Here is a 25606-nt window from a genome sequence, read left to right as displayed (position 1 = left end):
AAAGGTCCATTTTATGGCCGGACTCTGTCCGGTTAATTTCTTGAAATTGGGCCCAAATGGGCCTTAGAGTTGGGTTAAGGAATAGTTAGGCTTACTACGGGCCTCGGGGGTTTTAGGCTGGCCCATGTCCTAGTGCCGGTCCGGCCCATAGGTTGGGTCGTGACACTCATAATTTATTTTTTTATATGTAATTTTTTATTAATTTTTCATACATAATATAGTGTTATGATAATGTATTAATTTTCAGAAACTAATTAAATTTAGTATTTTATTATCATAATAACTTTAAAATTAATTTAAATAATAAGAAATATAATTATAAATGATTTAAATTATTAAGGATAGTTTTGACAATCTTATTATTCTTCCATTTTCACTTGTGTATATAGAGAAAAACAAGCGGGAAGCCCGCACTTGCGCTGCAGTTTTATTTTATTTTATTTATTTTATTTTTTATGTTAAGATAGTTAATGAAAATTTCATTAAAAATTTATTTAACTATATTTTTTAATAATGTAAAATATTATATTTATATCTTATAAATAAAATTTTTATCTATCAATAATTATTAAAATTATTTAATTAATTTAAATGAAATAAAATTTTAATTTTTAACTATATTGTTTTTGAATATATAGTTTTAGATAAAATAAATAATAGTAATATTAGTTAAAAAGGTAAATTAATTAATCCATCTAAAGTAAAGCATAATACTGTTCTTAAACTTTCCCGTTCTAATTCAGAAAATTCAATTAATTAGAAAAATATAATAATATATTAAAAATTGCAAAATATATCATGTGAAAATTAAAAAAATAAAAAAATAAAATAAAAAATAAAAAAAAACTTATTTTTAAAAATAAAATAAAAGTTTTTTTAAAAAAATAAAGACATTAAAAATAAGAATCTTAATTGGCAGATGATCACAATATTATTATTAGAACAATAAATTATATTTTATTATAAATAAAATTATTTTAATAAAATAAAGGGGAGCATACAGAGAAAAAAAAAAGAGAAAGTGAAAGAAGCAAATTAGAGGGGCAAGAGGGTCCTTTTACTGTGCTTAGTAATAGTACTGAGTAATATAATAATATTCTTTACTATCTTATATTTTTGCTACTTTTAACTATTAAAAACTTTATTGCTGTCGATACTATAAAAATAAAGGACTAATAGCGTTAAGTATCACTGATACAGTATATTGACATCAGCAGAACGTGACATATTTCGGGGAGTATTCGATTTAAATCGAATCGAATTGAATCAAATTAAATTATAAAAATTAAATTATATATTTTAGTAATTGAATCGAATTAAAATAAATAAAAAATTGAATCAAATAAATTTTTTTTATTTTGATTCTGTTTAGTTCAAACTGATCAGTTTTGATTTTTAATTAATTTTTAAATTTAAATTTGATTTTTAAGTTATTTGATTTAATTTTAATTTTGATTTGAACTCAATAAATATTAATCAATGAAATTAAATAATTTATATATATATGATTAAATATAATTTATAAATTTTTCATAAAAATAAATCAATTCAAAAATAGATTCGATTCAATTTGATTTAATTTGAATATATAAAATTACTATTCAATTCGGTTCAATTTAATCGATTTTTTTTTTAAAATCGAAACGAATCGAAATAACTAAAATTTTTATAATATAAAATCAATCGAATCAATTAAATTTTAAAATCAAACTGATTAAACTGAATTAACTCGATTCGATACAATATTTTTATTCAAACTAAAATCTGCTCACCAACATATCAATATGATATTCACATAATCTGTTGATGTTAGTAAGAATTAACTATAAAAAATAAAATAAAATAAAATATTTTCAAAAAATTTTAAAATTCATCGAAGTAATAAAAAACAATACTCTTTATGAAAATAAAAATCAACTAATTTCATAATTTAAGATGTAAATTTCATATACTTGAGGGAGTATAAATATCGGATATAACAATAAGTCTCAATATTTTGTTCAGTGTACACATACCAATTAATTGGAAGGATGAGTACCCCACCGAATTTAATAATCCAATCATAACCGTTCATCTGAAGCTCAAAAGATCAACAGTGGGTCCACCCAATCAAAGCACTAATCATCTTCCGCACCCAATCACAGCTCCCACGTGGCGCGACGAAAGCAAACTGTACCTCTAATGCACGTGACTTCCCTTCCACCTGTCCCAGCCAAAAGGAAAGGAAGGGCAAAACCGTAAATACTGAAAGAAAAAAAAAAAAAGAAGAGAAACTTCGTCAACGTTGACGCTGCATCAGATTTGCTCACCACTACACTACGCTCCTCCTAGAGAGAGAAAAAAAAAAAAAAGAGCGAGAGAGAGAGAGACAAACACAGGGAGGACGAAAGAAAAGAACAGCTCGGTTAGAACTAGACGCTCCTCTCTCTCTCTCTCTCTCTCTCTCTCTCTCTCTCTCTCTCTCTGTCTGTTTCACTTTGAATTTAGTTTCTTATGAAGTCTGGTAGGGAGAGAGAGATAGATCGTGGTGGGTGAAATCTCGCCGGTTTTTACTGTTCCATCGGTTTTTCTTTCTTTTTATTTTATTTTTCCGGTTGTTACCTTTTGCCTTTACTCACATTATCTTCTTTGTATAATTTTCTGAGTTTTATTCGGCGCGTAAAGTAATATTTTTCTCTCCATTTCTCTTCAAAGCCACATTTACAGTTCAGCTTCATTTCAAGCTTTCTCCGCTTAGTTTTAATTTTTTTTTCTTTTTCCCAAGGAAAACAAATTTAAAGTGATTCGGAGAAATAGTTTATTTTAGAATTAATTATTAAAAAAAGTTACTGAATAAACTAGCAGTTGATTTATTTATTTTTTTCCCAAAAATGTAGCAACGGCTAAATGCATGGAATTCGGGATTTAACCGACGAACATTATTATTCAATGCTATTTTTAGTAATAATTATTATTTTTTAATTTTGGCTTTTTAATGAGTTGCAGAGCTCGAGATTTGAGGAAGAAAGAGTGTGGTTGAGGTATATATCCCTTTCAGGCGCTTTCAGTTCAGATCAGAGTGAAACTTCAGAGAGAAAACTGAAAAACGACAGCGTTTTAATCGGAGGAAGGAAAATACTGTCTGTAGTATCTTATCTCAGGTGTATTGCTCAACTGTGCTCACTAACTGTCTCGTGAGTCGTGACACTGACCCCGTATTTGGAGGTATTTTTCTATCAGTTATACATGAGTACGTATGCGTTTATGTTTTGAGAGAGACAGAGAGAGGGAGGTGGGTAGAATGGGACACATGTCCTAGCGAAGTCACAAGCTTCATGTGTCCAACGGAAAGCTTAAATGGGATTTTTCTTGCTTGGTTTTCAAGCATGGTAGTAGGTCGCCACCACAACCAGAAGTTTTCTGTTATGACATTGCAATTGATAATTGTTGAAGGAAGAAGAAGAAATGTGATATGGGGTTTGATTTAATAAAGCTCGGACAAAAGATTAACAGAGGACTTTCCAATCATAACTACCCATGATTAAACATATTTTTTGTTGGTGCCTATTTTTGGGTTATAAGGAATTTTGGATTGTAATTTATTACCCACAATTTGTGTCTCTCTCCGTTGCAGTTTCGAGTCTATATCTTAATAACTGTCACTGGCTTTCCTTTTATTTATTTCGTTTTTGGGGAAGAATTATTTTTGGGTGTTGGTTAACAATGATGATGAGCTTGTTGTTGTTGTTGATATGACCCATAATTAGCATGTCCATTGGCTACTTATCTTTTGTGTTAGTTGGATGATACCCTTGATTAACTTCTTGTTGCAGATACTGTCGGAGTAGCGAATTAGCGATGGACCTACTATCTTTAAGCCAAATTCAACAACCTTGCTTATAACATCTAACCTGTCTTATATTTTAGGAAAGCAAGAGGAAGTGCGAATATTTTGACTTCCGCATTTTGATTTTCCTTTCTCAGAATTTGAAATTATGACCTTATTTTTCGTTTAATTGTTGGTGGGGTTGAAAAGTCCAAACGTGGAGTGTGAGAAATGGGGTCGATTGGAGGGGCTGAGCTACCAAAGATCGAGAAGATGCAAACAGCAAGTGCCCGTGAAGAGAAGATTCTTGTTTTGGTGAGGTTGAGGCCCTTGAATGAGAAGGAGATTGTGGCAAATGAAGTTGCTGACTGGGAATGCATCAATGATACCACCATCTTGTACCGGAATACCCTTCGCGAAGGCTCTACATTTCCATCTGCCTATACTTTTGGTAAGGACGTGCTTCTTGAATCTTGTTTAGTGTAAAAGTTGAAATCATGCTGCCAATGAGGATTGGGTCTTAACTTGGTGAAATTATCTAGCAAAATACCCCAAGCAATTCTCTATATGTGGTGAAAATGTGCTAGGTTCGTATTGGTTGATTGAACTTTTATGTGGCTTTTGAATGTCATTGTGACCATCATATGTAGTTATTTTAACTATCATGCATTCTGGATGCAATATGCCTGGTTTGCTGTTCTGATTCGTATATTTCTATAATACTTTGCTTATACAAACCTAGGATGCTCAGAGAAGGGAAATCCAATTTATGTGTGATTTGTACGCATAGTCAATGAACAAAATGGCAACTGGTGGCCCATTTGCTACTCTGCAACTTTAGTTAATGTGTTACGTTTTGAATATATTCATGCTTTCCCTAATTTAACCCAGAGTAACTCACAAATAGTTGCCAACTGTTTGCTTCCTGCCACTTTAGGACAAACAGATGCAGTCTGCTGTCGGATGCCACAGCACCATGAACCAACAGGACCACTTGCATTTACCTTGTGCAAATAGCATCATTTCTTACAAGTTTGATCTCTTATGTATGCATTAAAATATAGCTCTAGCTACTGGCTTAACTTTCAAACTTTGGAATAAGTCACTGGACTGAGAAATCATAACCAGCTTTTCAAATGCTTTTTTTTTTTTTCCGATAAATTACTTCCTCCTTTTCTTTGCTCATGTTCTGGGAATAGATAGAGTATTTCGGGGTGACTGCTCCACAAGGCAAGTGTATGAGGAAGGAGCCCAGGAAGTTGCTCTTTCAGTTGTTAGTGGTATTAACTGTAAGTATAACATGAGTGTCATGTTGTCTGTCACACTAATTACCAAGAATGTATATTCACCTCCTTTTCTTTTTTCCAGCAAGTATTTTTGCGTATGGGCAGACAAGCAGTGGAAAGACATACACCATGATGGGGATAACTGAGTATACAGTGGCAGATATATTTGACTATATACATAGGGTAACATAAGTTTCTAATTTAGTTTGTTTTTATTCCCTGCTCAGTTTTCCAATCATAAGTCTTGTTTGTAAATATAGGTAATGCTGAAATTCTTGCCATAATGTTACTTTTGCAGCATAAAGAGAGAGCATTTGTTTTGAAGTTCTCAGCAATTGAGATATACAATGAAGCTATTAGAGATCTCCTTAGTACAGATTCTACTCCACTTAGATTGCTAGATGATCCAGAGGTGAATGTCTTTCTCCCCCTCTCCTCTTCTTTTTTTTAGCAAATAAGTTGACAAATTTGTCTATTTTTCTTGTTTTATTAGAAAGGGACAGTTGTTGAGAAAGTTACAGAGGAAACACTAAAGAACTGGAGCCATCTAAAGGAGCTCCTTTCTGTTTGTGAAGGTAAAACGTTGTGCAAAGTTCTGCCATTATTGGATGATATTGTGTATGTAATTATTTTGTTGCATTCTTGCAGCTCAAAGACAGATTGGGGAGACCGTCCTGAATGAGAAAAGCTCCAGATCTCATCAAATTCTTAGATTGGTATGCCAGCCCCTCTCCACTTCTGTTGTAGCATTTACTTGCTTGCCGGTATGTAAATTGCTTGATTGGGTGGAGTTGTTGATGGTAGCCCTTCTCTTGATTATTCTTCAGACAATTGAAAGTTCTGCTCGTGAATTCATAGGCAAAGAAAATTCTACCACTCTTTCAGCAACTGTGGTATGGATCATGTCTTGGCTGATTATCATTTACAAAATTAATAGAGAATGATATTTTGATAAAAGTAGGGAATTCATTGATTTTTTTTTTTGTGCAGAATTTTGTTGATTTGGCGGGAAGTGAGCGCGCATCTCAGTCATTATCCTCTGGGGCAAGATTGAAAGAAGGATGCCACATAAACCGAAGTTTGTTGACTCTGGGAACTGTTATTCGCAAGCTAAGGTTGACTGTTTCTTCCTTCCTTTTGGTGTAGCTTTTTAAATTGCACTTGGTCCCTGCCATTTTTATAATCTATGATGTGTAGTATGATGTGGTAGTTTACTTGGCTTTGCTGCATTTAGATTTTTCAATCACAGCTGATACTTTCTCAGGATCAGAAGGCAGTTGCTCCCAGTATTGTATTGAATATTTTATTTCGTTGAAATTGAACAACTTAGAATTTCATTAAATGCCTAATATTGGGCCTGAAAGTTTTTTGGGTTAGTTGGGCATGGTCTGTTATAAATAGTATAAAGTCAACATAAGTTAGAAAATTGTGCGGGGAAAATTGTGCAAAGTTAGGTGCAAGGAAAGGGTTACCTGTGAATGAGGACAAGTTGGAACCATTTGAGGCACCAGCAAACCACAATACCCAGAACCCGGTTCTAGCTTAGCAATTGTACCTATCATAGCACAACAATATTAGCACATCATTAGCTTGTGATTATGATATTGAAATTTTATGTTCGAGAGAATGTGGCATCTCACATCCATGGGATATCTATATGGGCAAGTTGACCAGGATGTTTCACAACTTGATTGCATATCACTTATTACAATGCAAAATTTTGCAGTGTGATGCATATCATCAACACAATTGTGCACGCACACACAGGCACACTCTACCAAGTTGATATTTGTTAGAACTATTCTGCCAAGTTATAGAAAAGGGCAGTGCTTAAAACAATTTATTTACTACTTCCTACGCTGACAAATGAAGAGGAGCAGCTTTCCTCTATCACCTCCCTGCATATTTCTTTGCTGCTGTCTATTTTCTCTCTCTAGTTAGTGGATAATTGAAACATTATCAAATATGAGGATTGCATTATTTTCTCTCATCAACTTGGTGTTATAATGGATGCAGCAAGGGGAGACATGGGCACATCAATTATAGAGATTCTAAGCTTACAAGGTTACTGCAGCCTGCTTTGGGTGGCAATGCTAGAACAGCCATTATCTGCACACTAAGCCCTGCACGTAGTCATGTTGAACAAACTAGAAACACTCTTTTGTTTGCTTGTTGTGCAAAAGAAGTTACTACCAAAGCACAGGTCAATGTAGTCATGTCAGATAAGGCGCTGGTTAAGCAGTTGCAAAGAGAGTTGGCTAGATTGGAGAGTGAGTTGAAAAGTCCTGCCCCTGCTTCATCAACCAGTGATTATGCAGCATTGCTTAGAAAGAAAGATACTCAAATACAAAAGGTAACAATTTGCCTTTGAAACTCGTGCAAATACTTGTACTCATGTTGGTACTTTATTTATGGAGCTTATGGATGGGTTTGTATCCAAAGTAGGTGTTCCTAGCACATTTGTAGTTATGTCATGTCTACCGACATATGTACTTGCACTTCTAGATAAACCCAACCATGGAGCTAACATTGTACAGCCTGACTATAACTAATTAAATTGGCAACATCAATCATGGATTTTCAGTGAAGAGTGGGGAAACCTACAGTTTTCATAGACATGTATGATGTTTTTTCTTCCATCTATCCTGTAATTTGCTGAGCGTATGAATCACTAGCCTTTTCATCATTTCTTATCCTGCTGTGTGATTTAAGCTTTTGGCTTGCTGGAAATGCCTAATGATATAATAAGATGTGTGCGTGTGTATGTGTGTTCTTTTTCCCATAAAAAAAAAAAAAAGCAAATATAATGGATTGGCTTAATTGATTACATGAGTTTCTATCATGCAGATGGATAAACAGATTCGAGAGTTGACAAAGCAACGGGATCTTGCTGAATCCCGGGTTGAGGATTTGCTGCAAATGATCGAACAGGATCAAAATTCAAGAAATGGGGTACAGTTACCGCCTAGAAATTTTAGAGTCTGATTAATGTTGATAATGCTGGTTCAACTGTTAACTCTTGCTTTATTTTGGCAATTCAGGCTGTGGTTGGTCCTCATCCTAATCAGCAAGCAGGGCATTCATGGGAAGATGAATATGAAGACAGTGGGAGCAACATGGCGGAGCCCTACCACCTTCAGGACAACACTGATGACCATTCTGTGTCTGATGGCACTTCTTCATTGATGTCAATTGGAAAGAATATTGTTAGATCCAATTCATGTCAGAGTCTGGAGGATACTGCTGTTGGACCTGCAGAAGATTTTGATGACTACTGCAAGGAAGTTCAATGTATTGAAATGGATGAGACAGCAAGAGAGAACAAGTTTGAACCTCATTCCATATCAACTGGTGAAAATGAAGCAACATTAGCTTTGACAATGTTTGGGGCATCAGGGCTGCAAATATCAACTCCAACAAGTGGACATAGAGAAGTGAGTCGCATGCAAAATGGTTTCACTTATGATATGTTGGAGCAGAGACTGCATCATGTACAAAGGACCATAGATGCTCTTGTCAGTCATGAACCTGATGGGACATCTCCACCAACCTTGGCAACTGATATGTCAAGTTCTAGAAGCATGAAGTTAACAAGGAGCTGGAGTTGTAGAGAGAATCTTATGACTGGCTCTTCTCCCTACCTTGGGAAGGCAGAACAAATTGAGAGCACCCCACCAAATGGTTTTGACAAAAGCTTTTCTGGGAGGCCGGACAGTATTCAGAGGAAGTTTCCTCCACTAAATTATGGTGCTGATGCTGCAAGGTTATCAAGAAATGATTCTCAGTCTTCTCTTGATAGTGCCTACACAGATGACTTCAGGTCACAAAGCATCAAAACTTCTGCAGATGGGGATATACCTAGCATCCAAACTTTTGTTGAAGGACTGCAGGAGATGGCCAAGCAGGAGTATGAGAAGCACCTAGTTGATGGTCAGGTGAGAGTTTTTATTTGCTTTCCCTCCTATTTCCTTGTAAGAAGTTGCATCATTTTGGGTCAATCAAACTAAATATTTCTTTCCTGGCATCACTGGATTTCCACACGCTAGGTACAGGGGACAGACCGAACTGCTCATAAATTTGAAAAGAACGCAAAAGATGTTGGATTGGATCCCATATGTGAAGCACTAGAAACTTCTAATGATTGGCCACTGGAATTTGAGAGGAACCGGAGAGAGATATTTGAACTTTGGCATACTTGCAATGTTTCCTTGGTTCATAGAACTTACTTTTTCCTGCTCTTTAAAGGTGATCCAACAGATTCCATATACATTGAGGTGGAGCTTAGGAGACTTTCCTTCCTCAAGGAAACACTTTCTCGAGGAAATCATTCTGTGGGAGCTGGTTGGACATTAACATTAGCAACAAGGTTCTCCTCTCTCTCTCTTCTGTAAATGCATGTTCTTTTCATTTATCTTGCAGACTCTGAAAACCTGTTTTCGTATAATGCATTCATCCATGTAAATCTCCTACATTGTCTGCTGACAAGCCTAGATGACCAACAAGGAGGGGGAAAAAGTAAGAGAGCAAAAAGGGGGAAAAGAAGAGGCAAAATTCACTTCTGTCATTTATGAAGCTGAATTCAAATATGTCTTCATTGGATTATTTATTTTTCTTTTTAGTTCTTCCATGTTTGCTGCTTTTTTTTTCCCTATGCCACAGTTACAAATGACCTGAATAATTTGTTGTTAGTTTCAATATTTGGTTACAAGAGGCTGAGCTGTGATACGAGTAACATTGGAAGGGTTACTGTCAAGATTTCAAATGGTTTCAAAAATCATTTACTGGACCCAATTGAAAAGCTTTCAAGTTGCTTAGTAGATTAAATCCCTTTTTTGCTACATAGATTTGTTGAGCAAGCATATTTTCTTCTAAGTTTGTGTCCAATTAATCTTCACTCACCTAGTATCTTAATCAGGGGAGACAGCATCAAGGCCCTTCACAAGGAGAGAGGAATGCTAAGCAAGCTGATGCAGAAGAGGTTATCAGAAGTAGAGAGAAAGAGAATCTACCAGAAGTGGGGTATAGGGTTGAACTCGAAACGTAGGAGGCTACAGTTGGCGAACCGCTTGTGGAGCAACACAAAGGATATTAACCACATCATGGAGAGTGCTGCAATAGTTGCAAGGCTCGTAAGATTTGTAGAACAGGGGCAAGCTCTCAAGGAGATGTTTGGGCTTAGCTTCACACCCCCAAACACGAGGAGGAGGTCCTTGGGGTGGACATAGTACAGCAAATCAACTCTTTTATGCAACCAGAGCAGTGATTTGTTGAAATCGATAGGCCATATGGCATTCTTACACGTTAGCTTGTGCCACGTATAAAGTTGAACTCGGTTTTGCCATTTTCTCTATGTATTGCTCTTGATTTGTTTTGTTCTTATATTTTTTTTTTTTAATTTTTAATAAAAATCATCAACATGTGTCATTTTTTGAGCTTCAATAGCTTCAGTTAAATTCTAACAACCTAAGAATCATATATTATACTCAATTTACACAAAACTACTACTACTACAGAAAGTTAATTTTATAATTCTAAGAATGTTTTTCAGGGAGTTTTTACTATAGTTTTATTTTTAACAAAATAAAAATTACTTTGTTAGTAACTATCATTGTTAGTAATTTTGTTAGTACAACTCAACTCAACTCAACTCAACTAAGCCTTTATCCCAAAAATTTGGGGTCGGCTATATGGATTCGCTTTTTCCACTCTGAACGATTTTGGGTTAAATCCTCAGAAATGTGTAATGCTTCTAAGTCATGCTGTACTACTCTCCTCCAAGTCAATTTAGATCTACCCCTTTTTTTCTTTCTATCCTCTAGCCTAATGTGCTCTACTTGTCTAACTGGAGCCTCCTTATGTCTACGCTTCACATGACCAAACCACCTCAATCTCCCTTCTCTCAACTTATCTTCAATTGGCACCACTCCTACCTTTTCTCTAATACTTTCATTACGGACTTTATCTAGTCTAGTATGGCCACTCATCCACCTTAACATTCTCATCTGTGCATCTCTTATCTTAAATGCATACGACTCTTTGCCCAACACTCACTACCATATAGCATTAAAATTTTCCTTTAATTTATTGGGAATCTTACGATCACATAAAACTCCGTGCACGTCTCCACTTCAACCATCCCGCTTTAATCCTATGACTAACATCCTCCTCACATCCCCATCTACTTGAAGGATGAGCCTAGATATTTAAAGTGATTACTTTGGGACAGTGCCACTCCATTCAAACTAACTCTTTCCCTATCACCGCTTTGGCCTTCATTGAACTTGCAATGCATGTATTCTGTCTTCGTTCTACTTAACTTAAAACCCTTTGACTCTAGAGTACTTCTCCAAAGTTCTAGCTTCCTATTGACTCCTTCTCGTGTCTCATCTATCGTAACAATATCATCCGCAAACATCATGCACCAAGGAATACTCTCTTGTATATGTTTAGTCAGTTCATCTAAAACTAATGTAAAAAGGTAAGGGCTTATGGTGATCCTTGGTGTAATCCAATTGAGATCGGAAAATCTCTTGTGTCCCCTCCCAATGCGCACAATAGTAGTTGCTCCTTCATACATATCTTTCAATACTTGTATATACCTAATAGATACCCTCTTTTGTTCTAACGCATTCCATAAGACCTCTCTTGGAACACTATCATAAGCCTTCTCCAAATCAATAAAACCATGTGTAGATCTTTCTTCCCATCTCTATATTTCTCCATCAAGCTTCTAATGAGAAAGATCGCTCCATAGTTGAACGACTGGGCATGAAACCAAATTGATTGAGAGAGATAGAAGTATCATGACGTAGTCGATGCTCCACAACTCTCTCCCACAACTTCATAGTATGGCTCATGAGTTTAATTCCTATAGTTTGAGCAACTCTGTATGTCTCCCTTATTTTTAAAAATAGGTACTAAAATACTCTTCCTCCATTCATCGTGCATTTTCTTTGAGTTTAGAATCTTATTAAATAATTTAGTTAACCATGCCACTCCCATATCTCCCAAATACTTCCACACTTCAATTGGTATTTCATCTGTCCACAGCTTTACCTACTTTCATTCTCTTAAGTGCTTCCTTTACTTCTAAAGATCTAATCCTTCTAGTATAATTTACATTCTTTTCTATTGTTCTATTATCTATATTCACGCTATTTCCATTTTGACTATTATTAAAGAGATCATTAAAATAATTTCTCCATCTTTCTTTAATGTCCTCATCTTTCACCAACACTTTTCCTTCTTTATCCTTAATGCACCTAACTTGATTGAGATCTTGACATTTCCTTTCTCTACTCCTTGCTAATCTATAAATATCTTTCTCCCCTTCTTTAGTTCCAAGTTTCTCATATAACTTTTCAAAGGCTCTTGCTTGGCTAATCGCTTTTTGCCTCTTTTCTTTGCTATCTTTTCATATGCCTCATTATTATCACATTTAGGTAATTTCTTATACCATTCCCTTTTTCTCTTCACTGCCTTTTGTACTTCCTCATTCCACCACCATCTCTCTTTTGAGGGTGGTCCATGTCCTTTAGACTCCCCAAGTACTATAGTTTTAGTAGCTTGTATCATGTACAAAGTTGAACTTGGTTTTGCCATTTTCTTTATATACGTTGCTCCTGGTTTGTTTTATTCTTGTATTTTCATTTTCTTTATTTTTAATGAAGATCATCAACATGTACTATTTTATGAGTTTCAATAGTTTTAGTTGAATTCAAATGACCTAGAAATCATGTATTATATCCAGTTTACACAAAACTATTCTATAAAGTTAATTTTACATTTCTAAAAACATATTTCAGAGAGATTTTACTATAGTTTTATTTTTAACAAAATAAAAATTACTTTTTTAGTAACTATCATTGTTAGTATCTTTGTTAGTAATAAAATAAAAATTATTATAGTTTTAGTAGCTTGTATCATGTACAAAGTTGAACTTGGTTTTGCCATTTTCTTCATGTACAAAGTTGCTCCTGGTTTATTTTGTTCTTGTATTTTCATTTTCTTTATTTTTAATAAAGATTGTCAATAAGTATTATTTTCTAAATTTCAACGACCTATGAATTATATATTATACCCAATTTACACAAAACTACTCCAGAAAATTAATTTTACAATTCTAAAAACGTTTTTTCAGGAAGTTTTTACTATAGTTTTATTTTTAACAAGATAAAAAATTTTTTGTAAGTAACTATCATTGCATGAATTGATAAGGTCTAATTTAATGATAAATAAATAAAAAACCAAATTACAAACAAAGTAAATTAAAAATAACATAATCATAGGAGTCGCCCACTGAGTTATTGCACACGTGTGTATCAGATAAAGTCGATAGGAAGGGAAAAGTTTCTTTTATTAGAAAGTGGCTGTAGAAATGGTAACGTTTTGGTCAAAAGATGCAGAGTGCACTTTTTCAACTGAGAACGACATCGTTCGTCTCCACTGATAAAATAATTAATCGACTTAAACGACGCCGCTTCTGCTTTGCTCCCACTGTGCGGTTGCATTTCCTTTTCTCAAAGAAAGCAGCGAGAAGAGTCTGGGGAGAGAGAGAGGGAGAGAGAGAGATGAGCGTGTCAACAGCGGCGTACTTTGCGAGGAGAGCAGCACAGAAGGAGAGAGTTCAGATCCTCTACCGCCGAGCCCTCAGAGACACTCTCAATTGGGCCGTCCACCGTCACCTCTTCTATCAGGATGTACATTTCCCTAATCTCAACATCTCCTTCCAATCAGATCTCACTCTAGTTTAGTTCACACTTGCTGTAATTAACCCTAACTCTTTCGTTATCTTATCTCCTCCAGGCCTCCAACCTCCGCGAGAAGTTCGACGCCAACAACCATGTGGTTCGTTCTCTTTATTTCTGTAAACTTATTGTTTTTATTCATCGGAGGCAGTTTCGGTAAGAATATGCAGTGATTATCTGCTTTTTTTTTTTTTTTTTTTTTTTTTTTGTGGAGGGGTTCAGGAGGATCTGGACGCAATTGATAGAATGATTGCAGAAGGTGAGGCACGGTATAATAAGTGGCGGCACCCTGATCCTTACATCGGTAAGTAATTTAATGGTCGAATTGTGCTTTTGGTTCTTTTTCTGGACTGCATTTTGATTCTTGGTTTTATTGGTGATATTTGCAATTATTTGTAGGTCAGTTGTTTATAAATTCTAATTACGTGTAGCTAAAGATTGTTTTGGTAGACGATGATTGCCTCTTGGATCCTTTTTATAAAGTTAAAATGTGAAAGAAATAAGAATTTAAGAGCGGAATGCCACAAGATGATGATGGTTGAATACATTTTAAGCTTGCTTCTCAGCACAATTTATTTGGTTTCATGAAGCCTGTCTTTCTGCACAAATTTATTTATATATATCTCACCCGTTCATTGAGGATTTGTTTTATGCGCATTCAGCTTTCTCTTAGAAAAGCTTATTTTATCTTTGGAAAGGTCTTGGAATGAGAGAATTGCTTTGCATGCTATAGCTTATTGTGAAGAAGTTGAGAATGCTTTGCTTCAGGTAGATAGTGGATATTTGTCCCCCAATTGGATGATAGCTCAATTGACTGCAGCACCATTCTTTTATGGGGTTTCTTCTTCTAATTATGTTTACAGTTTGATTCTTTTCTGATGAAAGAATGGTTTCGTAGATTAGCAAAGCTTTATATCTTGTATTTTTATGGTCTTGAGTAAATATTGAACTGTTGAAGCCATGAAGATATCCCAAAAATAGCATAATGGGAAAGCAGGTTATGCTAGGGTACTTCCTTGACTTTGTTGCTTCTATTTTGGATGGTTTTCTAGGATTCAGTTGGAGTTTGGCCAGTTTTCTTTCCCATTGCCCCTTGCCATTATCAGGTTTTCAAGCAAGCAAGAATCAGATAAGTTGAAGAAAATTATTCTGTGTCTTCCCTAATAACTTTTCAAGTTTTTCCTCCCTATCAGTGTTGGCAACTGGGCATGGGGAGGTGTTTTCTGGAATGACATTAATTGACTCTTTTTGGTACTACACGTCTACACCAAAATAATAAGGACAGCATCACGGATTACCCAAATATGTCTTTGTTTCTCTATGCTCATTGTTAAAAATTGTTTCAGTTTAGCCATATTGCTCTTAGCAAGGGTCATTGTCTGGTTAAATTGTAAGATCTTTTATGAGGTTGTTGGTGTGAGGCCTCAAAGCAGTCACTTCTTGGAGCAAAATTTTGAAAGGTTCTTTTCAGAAAATTAACCATGTAGCAAACTTACGTTAAAATAAGATGCACAGAGAGAGAGAAACAAGACACTTGGATTTACATGGTTTGGCATTGTGCACTAAAGGGCGCCAAGGAGTTCAAACTGTGTACAAAGAGGAATTATTTGCATGAAAGGGAATCAACAAAATTTATATATTTTTTTCTTCTTATTGTAGTGCACATAATTGGCCTGTATGTTTCAGAGAATATGCAGCTTTATTGTGGCAATTTCCCAGTTTTATAGCTTTTAATGAGTTGTCTAACTGCTGATCTCATTTTTGTACAGTTCCTTGGGCTCCTGGCGGTAGCAAGTTTACTCGAAACCCTACTCCACCTGCCGGGGTAATTGATTAAAATTCACTGATCTTCTGTACACAGTCATAATATTATTTCCATTTCACTTGTTCATTCTCTTCTCTTTCTGCATCTCTTAGGATGATGTTGCGCCGTTGTAATCAATCCCTTTTACATGCGTGTGTGTTTATGGAAGTTAAATTTGTAGACTGACTATTGCTTTTGCAACTTTGCCTAATTAGTTTGTACTTAGCCGATCTCAAGTCCGGAGAAAAGGAGGGTTGCAGTAGGTGACAACAAATGTAAAAATTTTGTTATACCTCATGATATGGATTCTTATGATATAAATGTTGGAGTGTCCTCTACTTACGACGCGCTACATCGGAGTCTGGGTGTATTGAGAAATATGTAAGGATGTAGGACGTTCACCTAAAGCGACGCTCTATGCTAGCGCCCTGGTGTGGTATTAAATAAGTAATGGTTCTCACATCATGGACGGGTGTGGGTAAAGAAGTTAGTCCATAGAACAGATAGTGGAACAGAACACAAGATAGGCATAGAGAACAATAGAAGATGTCATAATAGGAGATCAATTAGGAAGGAACAGGATATGAGGAGAATCAGGGTTAGTACTCGAAATGTTGGATCACTTACAGGAAAATTAATGGAGCTTGTGGATACCTTGGAAAGGAGAAGAGTGAATATTGCTTGCATTTAGGAGACTAAATGGGTAGGAGAGAAAAGCAATGGAGTGGGTAATTTAGGATACAAACTGTGATTTACGGGAAAGGAGAGAAATAAGAATGGAGTGGGCATGATCATAGACAGGACATTGGAAGATGTCGTAATAGTTATGAAAAGAGTAGGAGGTAAAATTATACTAGTAAAGCTAGTACTAGAAGGAGAAACAATAAAAGTAGTTGGTGCTTATGCCCCCACAAATAGGACTAGATAGTAAGAGTAAACAAAAGTTTTGGGAAGATATGGATGATCTAATGCAAAGCATACCGAATGAAGAGAATGTTCTCATTGGTGGAGATTTGAACGGATATGTAGGAAGTGATAGGCAATGTTATAAGAATGTTCATGGAGTTTTTTGTTTTGATTTTGGTAGCCGAAATGAGGGGAAAAGCATCATGGATTTTGCCATGATGTACGACCTAAAACTAGCAAATACCTACTTTATAAAAAGAGAGTCACATTTAGTGACTTTCAAAGTGGACAACATAGAAGCCAAATTGACTTTCTCTTAACCAGAAAGACAAATAGTGCTTTATGCAAGGATTGCAAGGTTATTTCAGGAGAGGCTTTAACAATTTGACATCGGTTAGTGGTCTTGGATGTCAAGTTTAGGAATAATTCAAGTAAGGATAGAAGAAATATTGTAGCTCGAACAAAGTGGTGGGAGTTCAAAGGAGTGAAGCAAGTGAAGTTCGAAAATGAGCTTTCTCGAGTCCGAAGCATGGAAGCTGGATGTGGAGGCCAATGGTATGTGAATAAAGATGGCATCAAAGATTAGAGAAGTAGCTAGAACAGTACTTGGAGAGTCTAGAGGACATGAACCACCCTCAAAAGAGAGATGTAGTGAAATGAGGAAATACAAAAGGCAGTGAAGAGAAAGAGGGAATGATATAAGAATTTACCTAAGTGTGATAATAATGAGGCTTATGAACAGCACAAGATAGCAAAGAAAGAGGTAAAAAAGGTTGTTAGTTAAGCAAGAGCGCAAGTCTTTGAAAAGTTATATGAGAAATTTAGAACTAAAGAATGAGAGAAATATATTTATAGATTAGCAAGAAGGAGAGAAAAGAAATGCCAAGATCTCAATTAAGTTAGGTACATTAAGGATAAAGATGGAAAAGTGTTGGTGAAAGATGAGGATATTAAAGAAAAAATGGAGAAATTATTTTGATGATTTCTTTAATAATAGTCAAAGTGGTAATAGCGTGAATATAGACTACAGAGTAATAGAAAGTATGTGAAGTACATTAGAAAGATTAGATCTTCAGAAGTAAATGAAACACTTAAGAGAATGAAAATGGGTAAAGCCTGTGAACCCGATGGAATACCAATTAAAGTATGTAAGTGTTTAGGAGATGTGGAGTGGCATCGTTAACTAAATTGTTTAATAAAATTCTAAACTCAAAGAAAATGCCTGATGAATGGAGGAATATTTTAGTACCTATTTTTAAAAATAAGGGAGACATACAGAGTTGCTTAAACTATAGGGGAATTAAACTCATGAGTCATACTATAAAGTTGTGGGAGAGAGTTGTGGAACATTGACTACGTCATGACACTTCTATCTCTCCCAATCAATTTGCCTTCATGCCCGATCGCTCAACTATGGAAGTGGTCTTTCTCATTATAAGCTTGACGGAGAAATATAGAGATGTGAAGAAAGGTCTACATTTGATTTTTATCGATTTGGAGAAGGCTTATGATAGTGTTCCAAAAGATGTCTTATGGAGAGTGTTAGAACAAAAGAGGGTATCTATTAGGTTTATACAAGTATTGAAAGATATGTATGAAGGAGCAATTACTATTGTGCGCATAGTAGGAGGGGACACGAGATTTTCCTATCTCAATTTGATTACACTAAGGTTTAGCTGTGAGCCCTTATTTTTTTACGTTAGTTTTAGATGATTTGACGAAACATATACAAGAGAGTATTCCTTGATGCTTGATGTTTGCGAATGATATAGTTCTGATAGATGAGATGTGAGAAGGAGTCAATAGAAAGCTAAAGTTTTAGAGATGAACTCTAGAGTCAAAGAACTTTAAGTTAAGTAGAACGAAGACAGAATACATGTATTACAAGTTCAGTGAAGACCGAACAGGTGATAAAGAAGGAGTTAGTTTGGATGGAGTGATATTGATCCAAAGTAATCACTTTAAATATCTCGGCTCAATCCTTTAAGTAAATGGGGGATGTGAGGAGGATGTTAGTTATAGGATTAAAGCCAGATGGTTGAAGTGGAGACGTGCCACGGGAGTTTTATGTGATCGCTAAATTCCCAATAAGTTGAAAGGAAAATTTTATTGTACGGCCATACGACCGGCTATGTTATATGGTAGTAAGTGTTGGGCAATGAAGTAGCTGTATGTGTCTAAGATGAGAGCTACAGAGGTGAGAATGTTAAGGTGTATGAGTAGCCATCATAGTTATCAAAGGCTCAAGGCGCACCGAGGCGCCAAGGTGTCTTGGAGCCTAAAAAATAAAAAATATATATTAAAAATAAAAAAAATTATAATTATGCTATCACACCTCAAGTAACATAAAACTATATAATAATAACTAACAAATATGCAAGTAATAATTAGTTTATAATCCAAAAGAGATAAAAATAAACTACTAAAAATTAAAGTTTAATAAACTAGTAAACTACTAAATGTTCAATCCCCATCAATAGAAATATCAAAATCCTCTTCATCTTCTTCATCTTCTTCATCATCTTCATTATCCTCCTCATACTCATCTTCCAAATTAACATCTTCATCATCATCATTTTCTTCCTCGTCTTCAAGAAGTGAAGAAGTAGTGGATGATACTTTTCTTTTGTGATGTAGATGCAACATTTTTCCCTTTGCTTAATCTAGTGTCGTAGGCATTCTCTAACCATAGTCCATGTCAAATCATCATCTTCAAAAACAAGTTCATCTCTATCAATCTCTTCCTCCATTTGACCCATCAACCATTCATTACTATCATCAATGTCTTTCAATGAGATGGGGTCAATGCGGTCACGTGCATCATATCTACGCTTTAATGACCGATTGTACTTGACAAACACCAAATCATTCAAGCGATTTTGAGCTAGTCTATTTCTTTTGTGAATCGCAAAATATAACAATTTTAATAAGTATAATTTTTGAAAGAACAAATGAAAGGTATAATTCTAAAGGGAGATGTTTTGTCACTTACATGCTCAAAGATGCTCCAATTACGCTCACAACCAGATGCACTACAAGTGAGGCTAAGCACTTTAACAGCAAAATTTCTCAAATTTGGAGTTGTTGCTCCATAAGTTAGCCACCATGTAGCTAATGAAAAAATAATGCATATTAATTATTATTCAAAAATATTGCAATATGAGATTACATGCTTATGGATTAAATTATATTAGGAGATACTTTCTTTCGATTCCTAATTGCCATATCCATCTCAAAGATACCTTCACATTTTGATAAAAGGCAATTGTGCCATTATTTTGTCTTGCTCTTCTTTGCTTGGAATCAACCTTGCTACAACTTGGAATAAACGGTAACAACCTCAACATCTTCATTAATTTTCTCATTTGAATAAAAAATTCAGGATTCAAATAATATCTGCAAAGGTCGATGGAGTTGGCTTTCCCATCGTTTATCAATAATCTCAAAAATTGTCTTGTATTTTTCTTCATTTTCATCAAATGACTTTGCAATTGCTTCTTTAGCCCTATCCATCGCCTCATAAATATATCCCATTGCAGGCATTTTCTCACCATCAACTAATCTAAGCACACGAACTAATGGACCAAATATCTTTAAGATATAAACAATATTAGTCCAAAAAGTAGGCATCATGACAATACTGTATACTTTTTTCTTTTGCCCACTTACTTTTGGTCCTTTCCTCTGAGGTAAACATCTTTCTCAAATTCGCCTTGTTCTTACGTTATCGTTGAAGGGTGAAAATCTTGTGACAGCTGGCCTAATTAGCTCTCTTTCACAACATGTTCACCACAAATGTAAATATATCCATTCAATGTCTTTTAATTGTGTTATGAATTTTGGGAATTTTTCCAATATCTTCTAGCATCAAATCTAGGCAATGAGCAGCACAAGGAGTCCAATACAAATGAGGGCACTTTATTTCTAACAACTTCCCTAAAAACAAAACAAATATGGTAGCAATTAGCATAAATATTAAATACATTATTTACTTACAATTAAATTAAACTATCTAATAATAGTAAGAATAAAAACTCTTAATTACCTGCAAGCACACAATTGCTAGCATTATCTGTCACAACTTGAACTACATTAGCCTCTCCAACACGCTCTACAAATCTATTAATCATACATCTTATCACCGCTTTTTGAGTACTCTGAAGCATCAACAGATTCCATGAAAACAGTTCCCTTTGGAGAATTCACCAAGAAATTAATCAAAGTCCTTTGTTTCTTATCAGTCCAACCATCTGCCATTATAGAACAACCATACTTTGCCCATTCTTCTTCATAGGACTTCAATGAATTCTTCACCTCAGCAACTTCTTCATTCAATAAGGGAACCCGCACCTCATGAAAACTAGGTGCTTTCATACCAATCCCAAATTGTCCAATAGACTCCACCATAACTTGAAAACTTGGATAATTGACAGCATTAAAAGGAATTGCCGCATCATACATCCATCGAGCTATATCCTTACATGCTTTTTTTCTCAATTCCTTTTTACATGCCTCATTAATAGTGGTTTGCTTCAGCTTTGAATTTTTTCTATCCTGTACCGCCTTTGCAGCACTTTTGGCAAAATATAAATCTATTGGACCCTTTGTCCTTGCCTTCTTTTGAACCTTACTATTTCCTTTTGAGCCTCTAAGAATTGTCCCAACATCATCTTCATCTTCGTCATCTCCAAGAATTTCAACATCCTCATAATCAGGCAATTTATCTAAGGTCTTTGCTGAAGCCTTTTGCTGCATATACTCTTGTAGCTCTTCACGCACATGTGTTGGACACTTCTTACACATTGTAGCATTTCGAAATCCTCCAACTAAATGCTGTTTAGCTCGAAATATCCCTCCTTTTGTAACTTTGCTACAAAAGTTACAAGCAACATCATTTCTATTGTTTGGATTCACCAAGTGGACATATTTCCATGCAGGATCTTTGTTGCTATTGTCAGTTTTAGCAGCGGTAGATGCCTCCGATTCCATCTTTGCAAAAATAAAATAAAAAGATAAGAAAATTAATAATTTAACAAGTAACAACAAGCCAACAATAATATACATACATACCAATTTATAGTACCATAATCCAATTATAATAATAGAAATTAACAATTTATGATAACACAAACTCAATTACAATATTTCTAATAATTTCTAAGAAGACCTAATAACAATTAGCAAAAAGAAAATAAAGTCATAATTCATAAAACATTTTTAATCCAATAATAAAACTAAAAGCTAATAAAAGTCATTGAATTAGCATATTATTAGCATCTCAAGTTGTCAAGTCTCAAGTCTCAACATATTTTCACATATTCACAATAAATAATATGTCAAAATCACAAATTTATAGTAAAAAGAAAAGGAAAAGAAAAATATTGCAGGGTAAGGATTGGCAGCCAAAAAAAAAAAAAGATGCAGAAGAAGAATGTAGTGCAGAAACAGTGCAGGAAAGAGAGAGAGAGAGCATGGCAGCCAAAAAAAAAATGCAGAAAAGCAGAAACAATGCACTGATGCAGGAGGGAGAGAGAGAGCATGGCAGTCCAAAAAAAAAAAAAAAAGAGAAGAAGTGCAGTGCAGAAACACTACAGCAGGGAGAGAGAGAGAGAGAGAGAGAGAGAGAGAGAGAGAGAGCATGGCAGTCCAAAAAAAAAAAAAAGAGAGCAGAAACAGAAAGTGCAATGCAGAAGAGAGAGCATGGCAGTCCAAAAAAAAAAAAAAGGAAACAGAAAGTGCAGTGCAGAAGAGAGAGCATGGCAGTCCAAAAAAAAAAAAAAGGAAGCAGAAAGTGTAGTGCAGAAACACTACAGGGAGAGAGAGGGCTGGCAGTCCAAAAAAAAAAAAAAAAAGGAGCAGAAAAAGAATACCCAGCAGGGCCAGCACAGGAGAGAGAGAGAGAGAGAGAGAGAGAGAGAGAGAGAGAAGAAGAAGAATAAGAAGAGAAGAAGAAAAAATACATACTAGGTTTGTTTGAGATCTCTCCCTTCACTCCTCTTCTTCTTCTTCCTCTTCTTCTTTTTGTTCTTCTTCTTCTTCTTCTTCTTCTTCTTCTTCTTTTTTTCTTTTTGCTGGCTGTTGCTGCTGGACAAGTTAAAAAAAAAAAAACCCTAGCAGCCCACTTTTATAGTGTGCCTGTAGCCATACTAGACTAGATAAAGTCCGTAATGAGAGTATTAGAGAAAAGGTAAAAATGGTGCCAATTGAGCATAAGTTGAGAGAAGGGAGATTAAGGTGGTTTGGTCAGGTGAAGCGTAGACATACGGAGGTTCTAATTAGACAAGTAGAGCACATTGGGTTAGAGGATAGAAAGAAAAGAAAGGGTAGACCTAAACTAACTTGGGGGAGAGTAGTACAACATGACTTAAAAGCATTACACATTTTCAACGATTTAACTCAAAATCGTTTAGAGTGGAGAAAGAGAATCCATGTAGCCGATCCCAATAAATTTTTGGGATAAAGACTTAATTCAGTTAAATTGAGTTGAGTATTGCTTTTGCATTCTTAATTCGTAGCTGAAATGTATATGTGGGAATATACATTCCTTAGATGTTGTTACTTAGCATGAGCCTAATGTAGGTTCATGGGGTATGTTGCGTATTGCATGCCTCTGAACTTTTATGGAGACGTACTTGTGGTTTTCCCTGCTAAAAGTGAGTGCTATGGGATTCATCAAATGATTCATACAACTCAACTCAACTAAGCCTTTATTCCAAAACGATTTTGGGTTAAATCCTCAGAAATTTGTAATGTTTCTAGGTCATGTTGCACTACTCTCCTCCAAGTCAATTTAGGTCTACCTTTTTTTTTTTTTTCTTTTAATATGAATCATCATCAGATGATTCATATTAAAAAAAAAAAAAAAATTGGATGACTTCCATTCTTTAGATGAATCTGAGATTCCTTTTATTTTGTGGTAAGAATGCCATTGTTATTGTAGTAATTGTTACAAAAACTAGAGACATACTCTCAAAACCAGTGGGGAGAAAGGAGGGAGCAATCTTAATTTGGTGATAGGTCCCACCTGCTGTTTTTTTCCCCTTTGTGCTATTTCCATTAATGTTAAGGCTTGGTTGTGTTGTGTGTTATGTATTTCCATTAATGTCAATTATTGCCTCATAGAATGTGAAATGCAATGGCAGCACCAAGCAGTATTTGATATTTGGGTGTAACTGTTATATTGAAGTATTTTGTTTCCTGATTTGTTCCTTTTTTTTCCTTGTGTAATTCTGATATTTTGTTGGCACTGCAGATTGAGATATTGTATGACTATGGTCGAGAAGATAATGATTAAATCTCCATCTTTTTCAATAGCGACAAATAAAGGTTAGCACTATAATCAGTTGCTTGGCATATTGTGCTATTGGCTGCATTTCTTTGGCAATAAATTTAGGTGTGAACTTGTACATTGAATGATTTGCTTCTGGTTGCTGCAATATGATAATTTCTTTGTCCTTATTTCATTTTGATTAAAGAAAAAGATTCTCAGATTGAATCACTGTTTTTCCCCCTCTCCTCTAAGTAAGTTTTCAAATAAGAATTTTGGTGCTAATTCTGAAGTCAATCTCTGCAGCATAGTGGTCTGAAAACAAGTCCAACAAAGCAGACAGGGTCTCTCTGTCTAGGGGTGAGCATTCAGTTTGAATCGAATCGAACCGAATTAAATTATAAAAATCGAATTACATATTTTAGAAACTGAACCGAACCAAAATGGATGAAATTTGCATTGAATTGAATCGCTTTATTTCGATTCGGTTCAGTTCAAATCGCTCGGTTTTGATTTTTGTTTGATTTTGTAATTTAGATTTGATTTTAGTTTGAACTTAATAACTATTAATCAATAAAATTAAACAATTTATATATAAAAAAATTAAATATAATTCATAAATTTTTCATAAAAATAAATCAATTCAAAAATCAATTTGGTTCGACTTGGTTCGATTTGAATATATAAAATTATTGTTCGTTTCGGTTTGGTTTAACTAATTTTTTTCCTTCAAAATCAAACCGAATCAAAATAATCAAAATTTTTATAATATAAAATTGAGCCAAAGCGATTGAATTTTAAAACCGAACCGAGTGAACCGAATTGATTCAGTTAGATTCGGTTTGTTGGTTTGAACCGAAATCTGCTCGCCCCTAGACTCTGTCCACTATTCTTTGTATGATCTTCAAGCACTGATGTCCTCGCTGAAGCTTCTTTATTGCTTTTGCAGATTGAGATGATCCATGACTGCTGCAGAAGATAACGAGCAGAGTCCAGCATCTTGTTTGTGTTTATTGAAACAAGATAAATGGTAGACAGTATGAGATCTTTCATTGCTATGCATTTGATTTTTCTCTGAAGAAGGATTTTATGTTGCAGACTTGAGCAAAACTGAAATGGAATGATTTGGAATTCTTTAAATTCTTTAAATAACTTCTAATTTGCCACATATTTCAAAAAATTGCCACATCTTTATTTCGTTGGTTGGAATACTTAAAAAGACATTAGGATTGGCTGTGCTCTCCATTGTGAAAGTAGCATAAACTTTGTGAGAAGTCATTTTCATGCACAGATTTTAGAAGCTTCTAGTTTCTACATCAACGTAGAAGCATTAGCCCATTTTGAAGAAGTCGGGAATGCTTTGCCTTGGGCATTAGTGGAAAGAGGCTGCGTTTCACTTTCTGCATATCTAGTTATAACAATATTCTCATTAGCAGCGTAAAGGTACCTGGAGCTTTATTTTAATGCTTCAGGTCATAATTTGGAAACTTCATGGAGTTAAATTTTAATATAATGTTATTATTATTATTATTATTATTATTATTATTATTATTATTACAAAATGTGCGCAGAAGTGAATGATAGTAAGGATGTTGCCGTGTTGGTACTTGCATTTTGAGACAAAACTGCTGGCTTAATGAAAAATAAAATTTATAATTATTCACAGATTTAAAATTAACATATTAATGTAAAATATTTCTCTCAGGAATCAAAGTGGATTCACTATAAATATGTTGCATGCAAAGCAAGAATAAGGTTGTGAAACATTAATCTTGAGCTTGTGATACATAC

General features: G+C 34.8%; 2 protein-coding genes across 4 annotated transcripts; both read left to right on the top strand.

The window, feature by feature from the left end:
- The first annotated feature begins 2291 nt into the window (after positions 1 to 2291).
- Positions 2292 to 10441, top strand: LOC110649177 (kinesin-like protein KIN-7E). Its single transcript, XM_021803629.2, has 15 exons — positions 2292 to 2527; positions 2986 to 3204; positions 3813 to 4256; positions 5005 to 5094; positions 5174 to 5274; positions 5390 to 5503; positions 5585 to 5666; positions 5740 to 5807; positions 5919 to 5984; positions 6082 to 6206; positions 7108 to 7444; positions 7939 to 8043; positions 8133 to 9026; positions 9138 to 9457; positions 10007 to 10441. The coding sequence occupies exons 3-15, from the start codon at positions 4037 to 4039 to the stop codon at positions 10314 to 10316; spliced, it is 2832 nt and encodes a 943-aa protein (XP_021659321.2). The 5' UTR covers positions 2292 to 2527; positions 2986 to 3204; positions 3813 to 4036; the 3' UTR covers positions 10317 to 10441.
- Positions 10442 to 13566: 3125 nt separating this feature from the next.
- LOC110649181 (NADH dehydrogenase [ubiquinone] 1 beta subcomplex subunit 9) lies at positions 13567 to 24955 on the top strand. 3 transcript variants are annotated; one of them, XR_002493714.2, is made up of 7 exons: positions 13628 to 13790; positions 13897 to 13938; positions 14061 to 14142; positions 15608 to 15663; positions 23801 to 23874; positions 24122 to 24175; positions 24765 to 24955. XR_002493714.2 is itself a non-coding variant. In XM_021803641.2 (6 exons), exons 1-5 carry the CDS (start codon positions 13662 to 13664, stop codon positions 23840 to 23842), a joined length of 351 nt encoding a protein of 116 aa, XP_021659333.2. In that variant the 5' UTR covers positions 13567 to 13661; the 3' UTR covers positions 23843 to 23874; positions 24765 to 24955. The 3 variants fall into 3 exon arrangements, 2 of the variants coding, with proteins under 2 accessions (XP_021659333.2, XP_021659335.2); XM_021803641.2 differs by lacking the exon at positions 24122 to 24175 and having other exon boundaries at positions 13567 to 13790; XM_021803643.2 differs by lacking the exons at positions 15608 to 15663; positions 23801 to 23874; positions 24122 to 24175; positions 24765 to 24955 and adding an exon at positions 14891 to 15601 and having other exon boundaries at positions 13625 to 13790.
- Positions 24956 to 25606: the final 651 nt, after the last annotated feature.

The sequence above is a fragment of the Hevea brasiliensis genome, chromosome 1 (assembly GCF_030052815.1).
Source record: "Hevea brasiliensis isolate MT/VB/25A 57/8 chromosome 1, ASM3005281v1, whole genome shotgun sequence".
NCBI lineage: Eukaryota > Viridiplantae > Streptophyta > Magnoliopsida > Malpighiales > Euphorbiaceae > Hevea > Hevea brasiliensis.
Note: the sequence above shows the minus strand (reverse complement) of the source record. Positions and strands in the feature narration are given on the sequence as shown.

Excerpts from the sequence above, each read along its gene's own strand:
- LOC110649177 (XM_021803629.2), top strand. The coding sequence starts at position 4,037 with ATGGGGTCGATTGGAGGGGCTGAGCTACCAAAGATCGAGAAGATGCAA. Across the intron at positions 7,445-7,938 it reads AAGATACTCAAATACAAAAG|ATGGATAAACAGATTCGAGA; the intron begins GTAACAATTTGC and ends TCTATCATGCAG. Across the intron at positions 9,027-9,137 it reads AGCACCTAGTTGATGGTCAG|GTACAGGGGACAGACCGAAC; the intron begins GTGAGAGTTTTT and ends TCCACACGCTAG.
- LOC110649181 (XM_021803641.2), top strand. The coding sequence starts at position 13,662 with ATGAGCGTGTCAACAGCGGCGTACTTTGCGAGGAGAGCAGCACAGAAG. Across the intron at positions 13,791-13,896 it reads GTCACCTCTTCTATCAGGAT|GCCTCCAACCTCCGCGAGAA; the intron begins GTACATTTCCCT and ends TATCTCCTCCAG. Across the intron at positions 13,939-14,060 it reads TCGACGCCAACAACCATGTG|GAGGATCTGGACGCAATTGA; the intron begins GTTCGTTCTCTT and ends GGAGGGGTTCAG.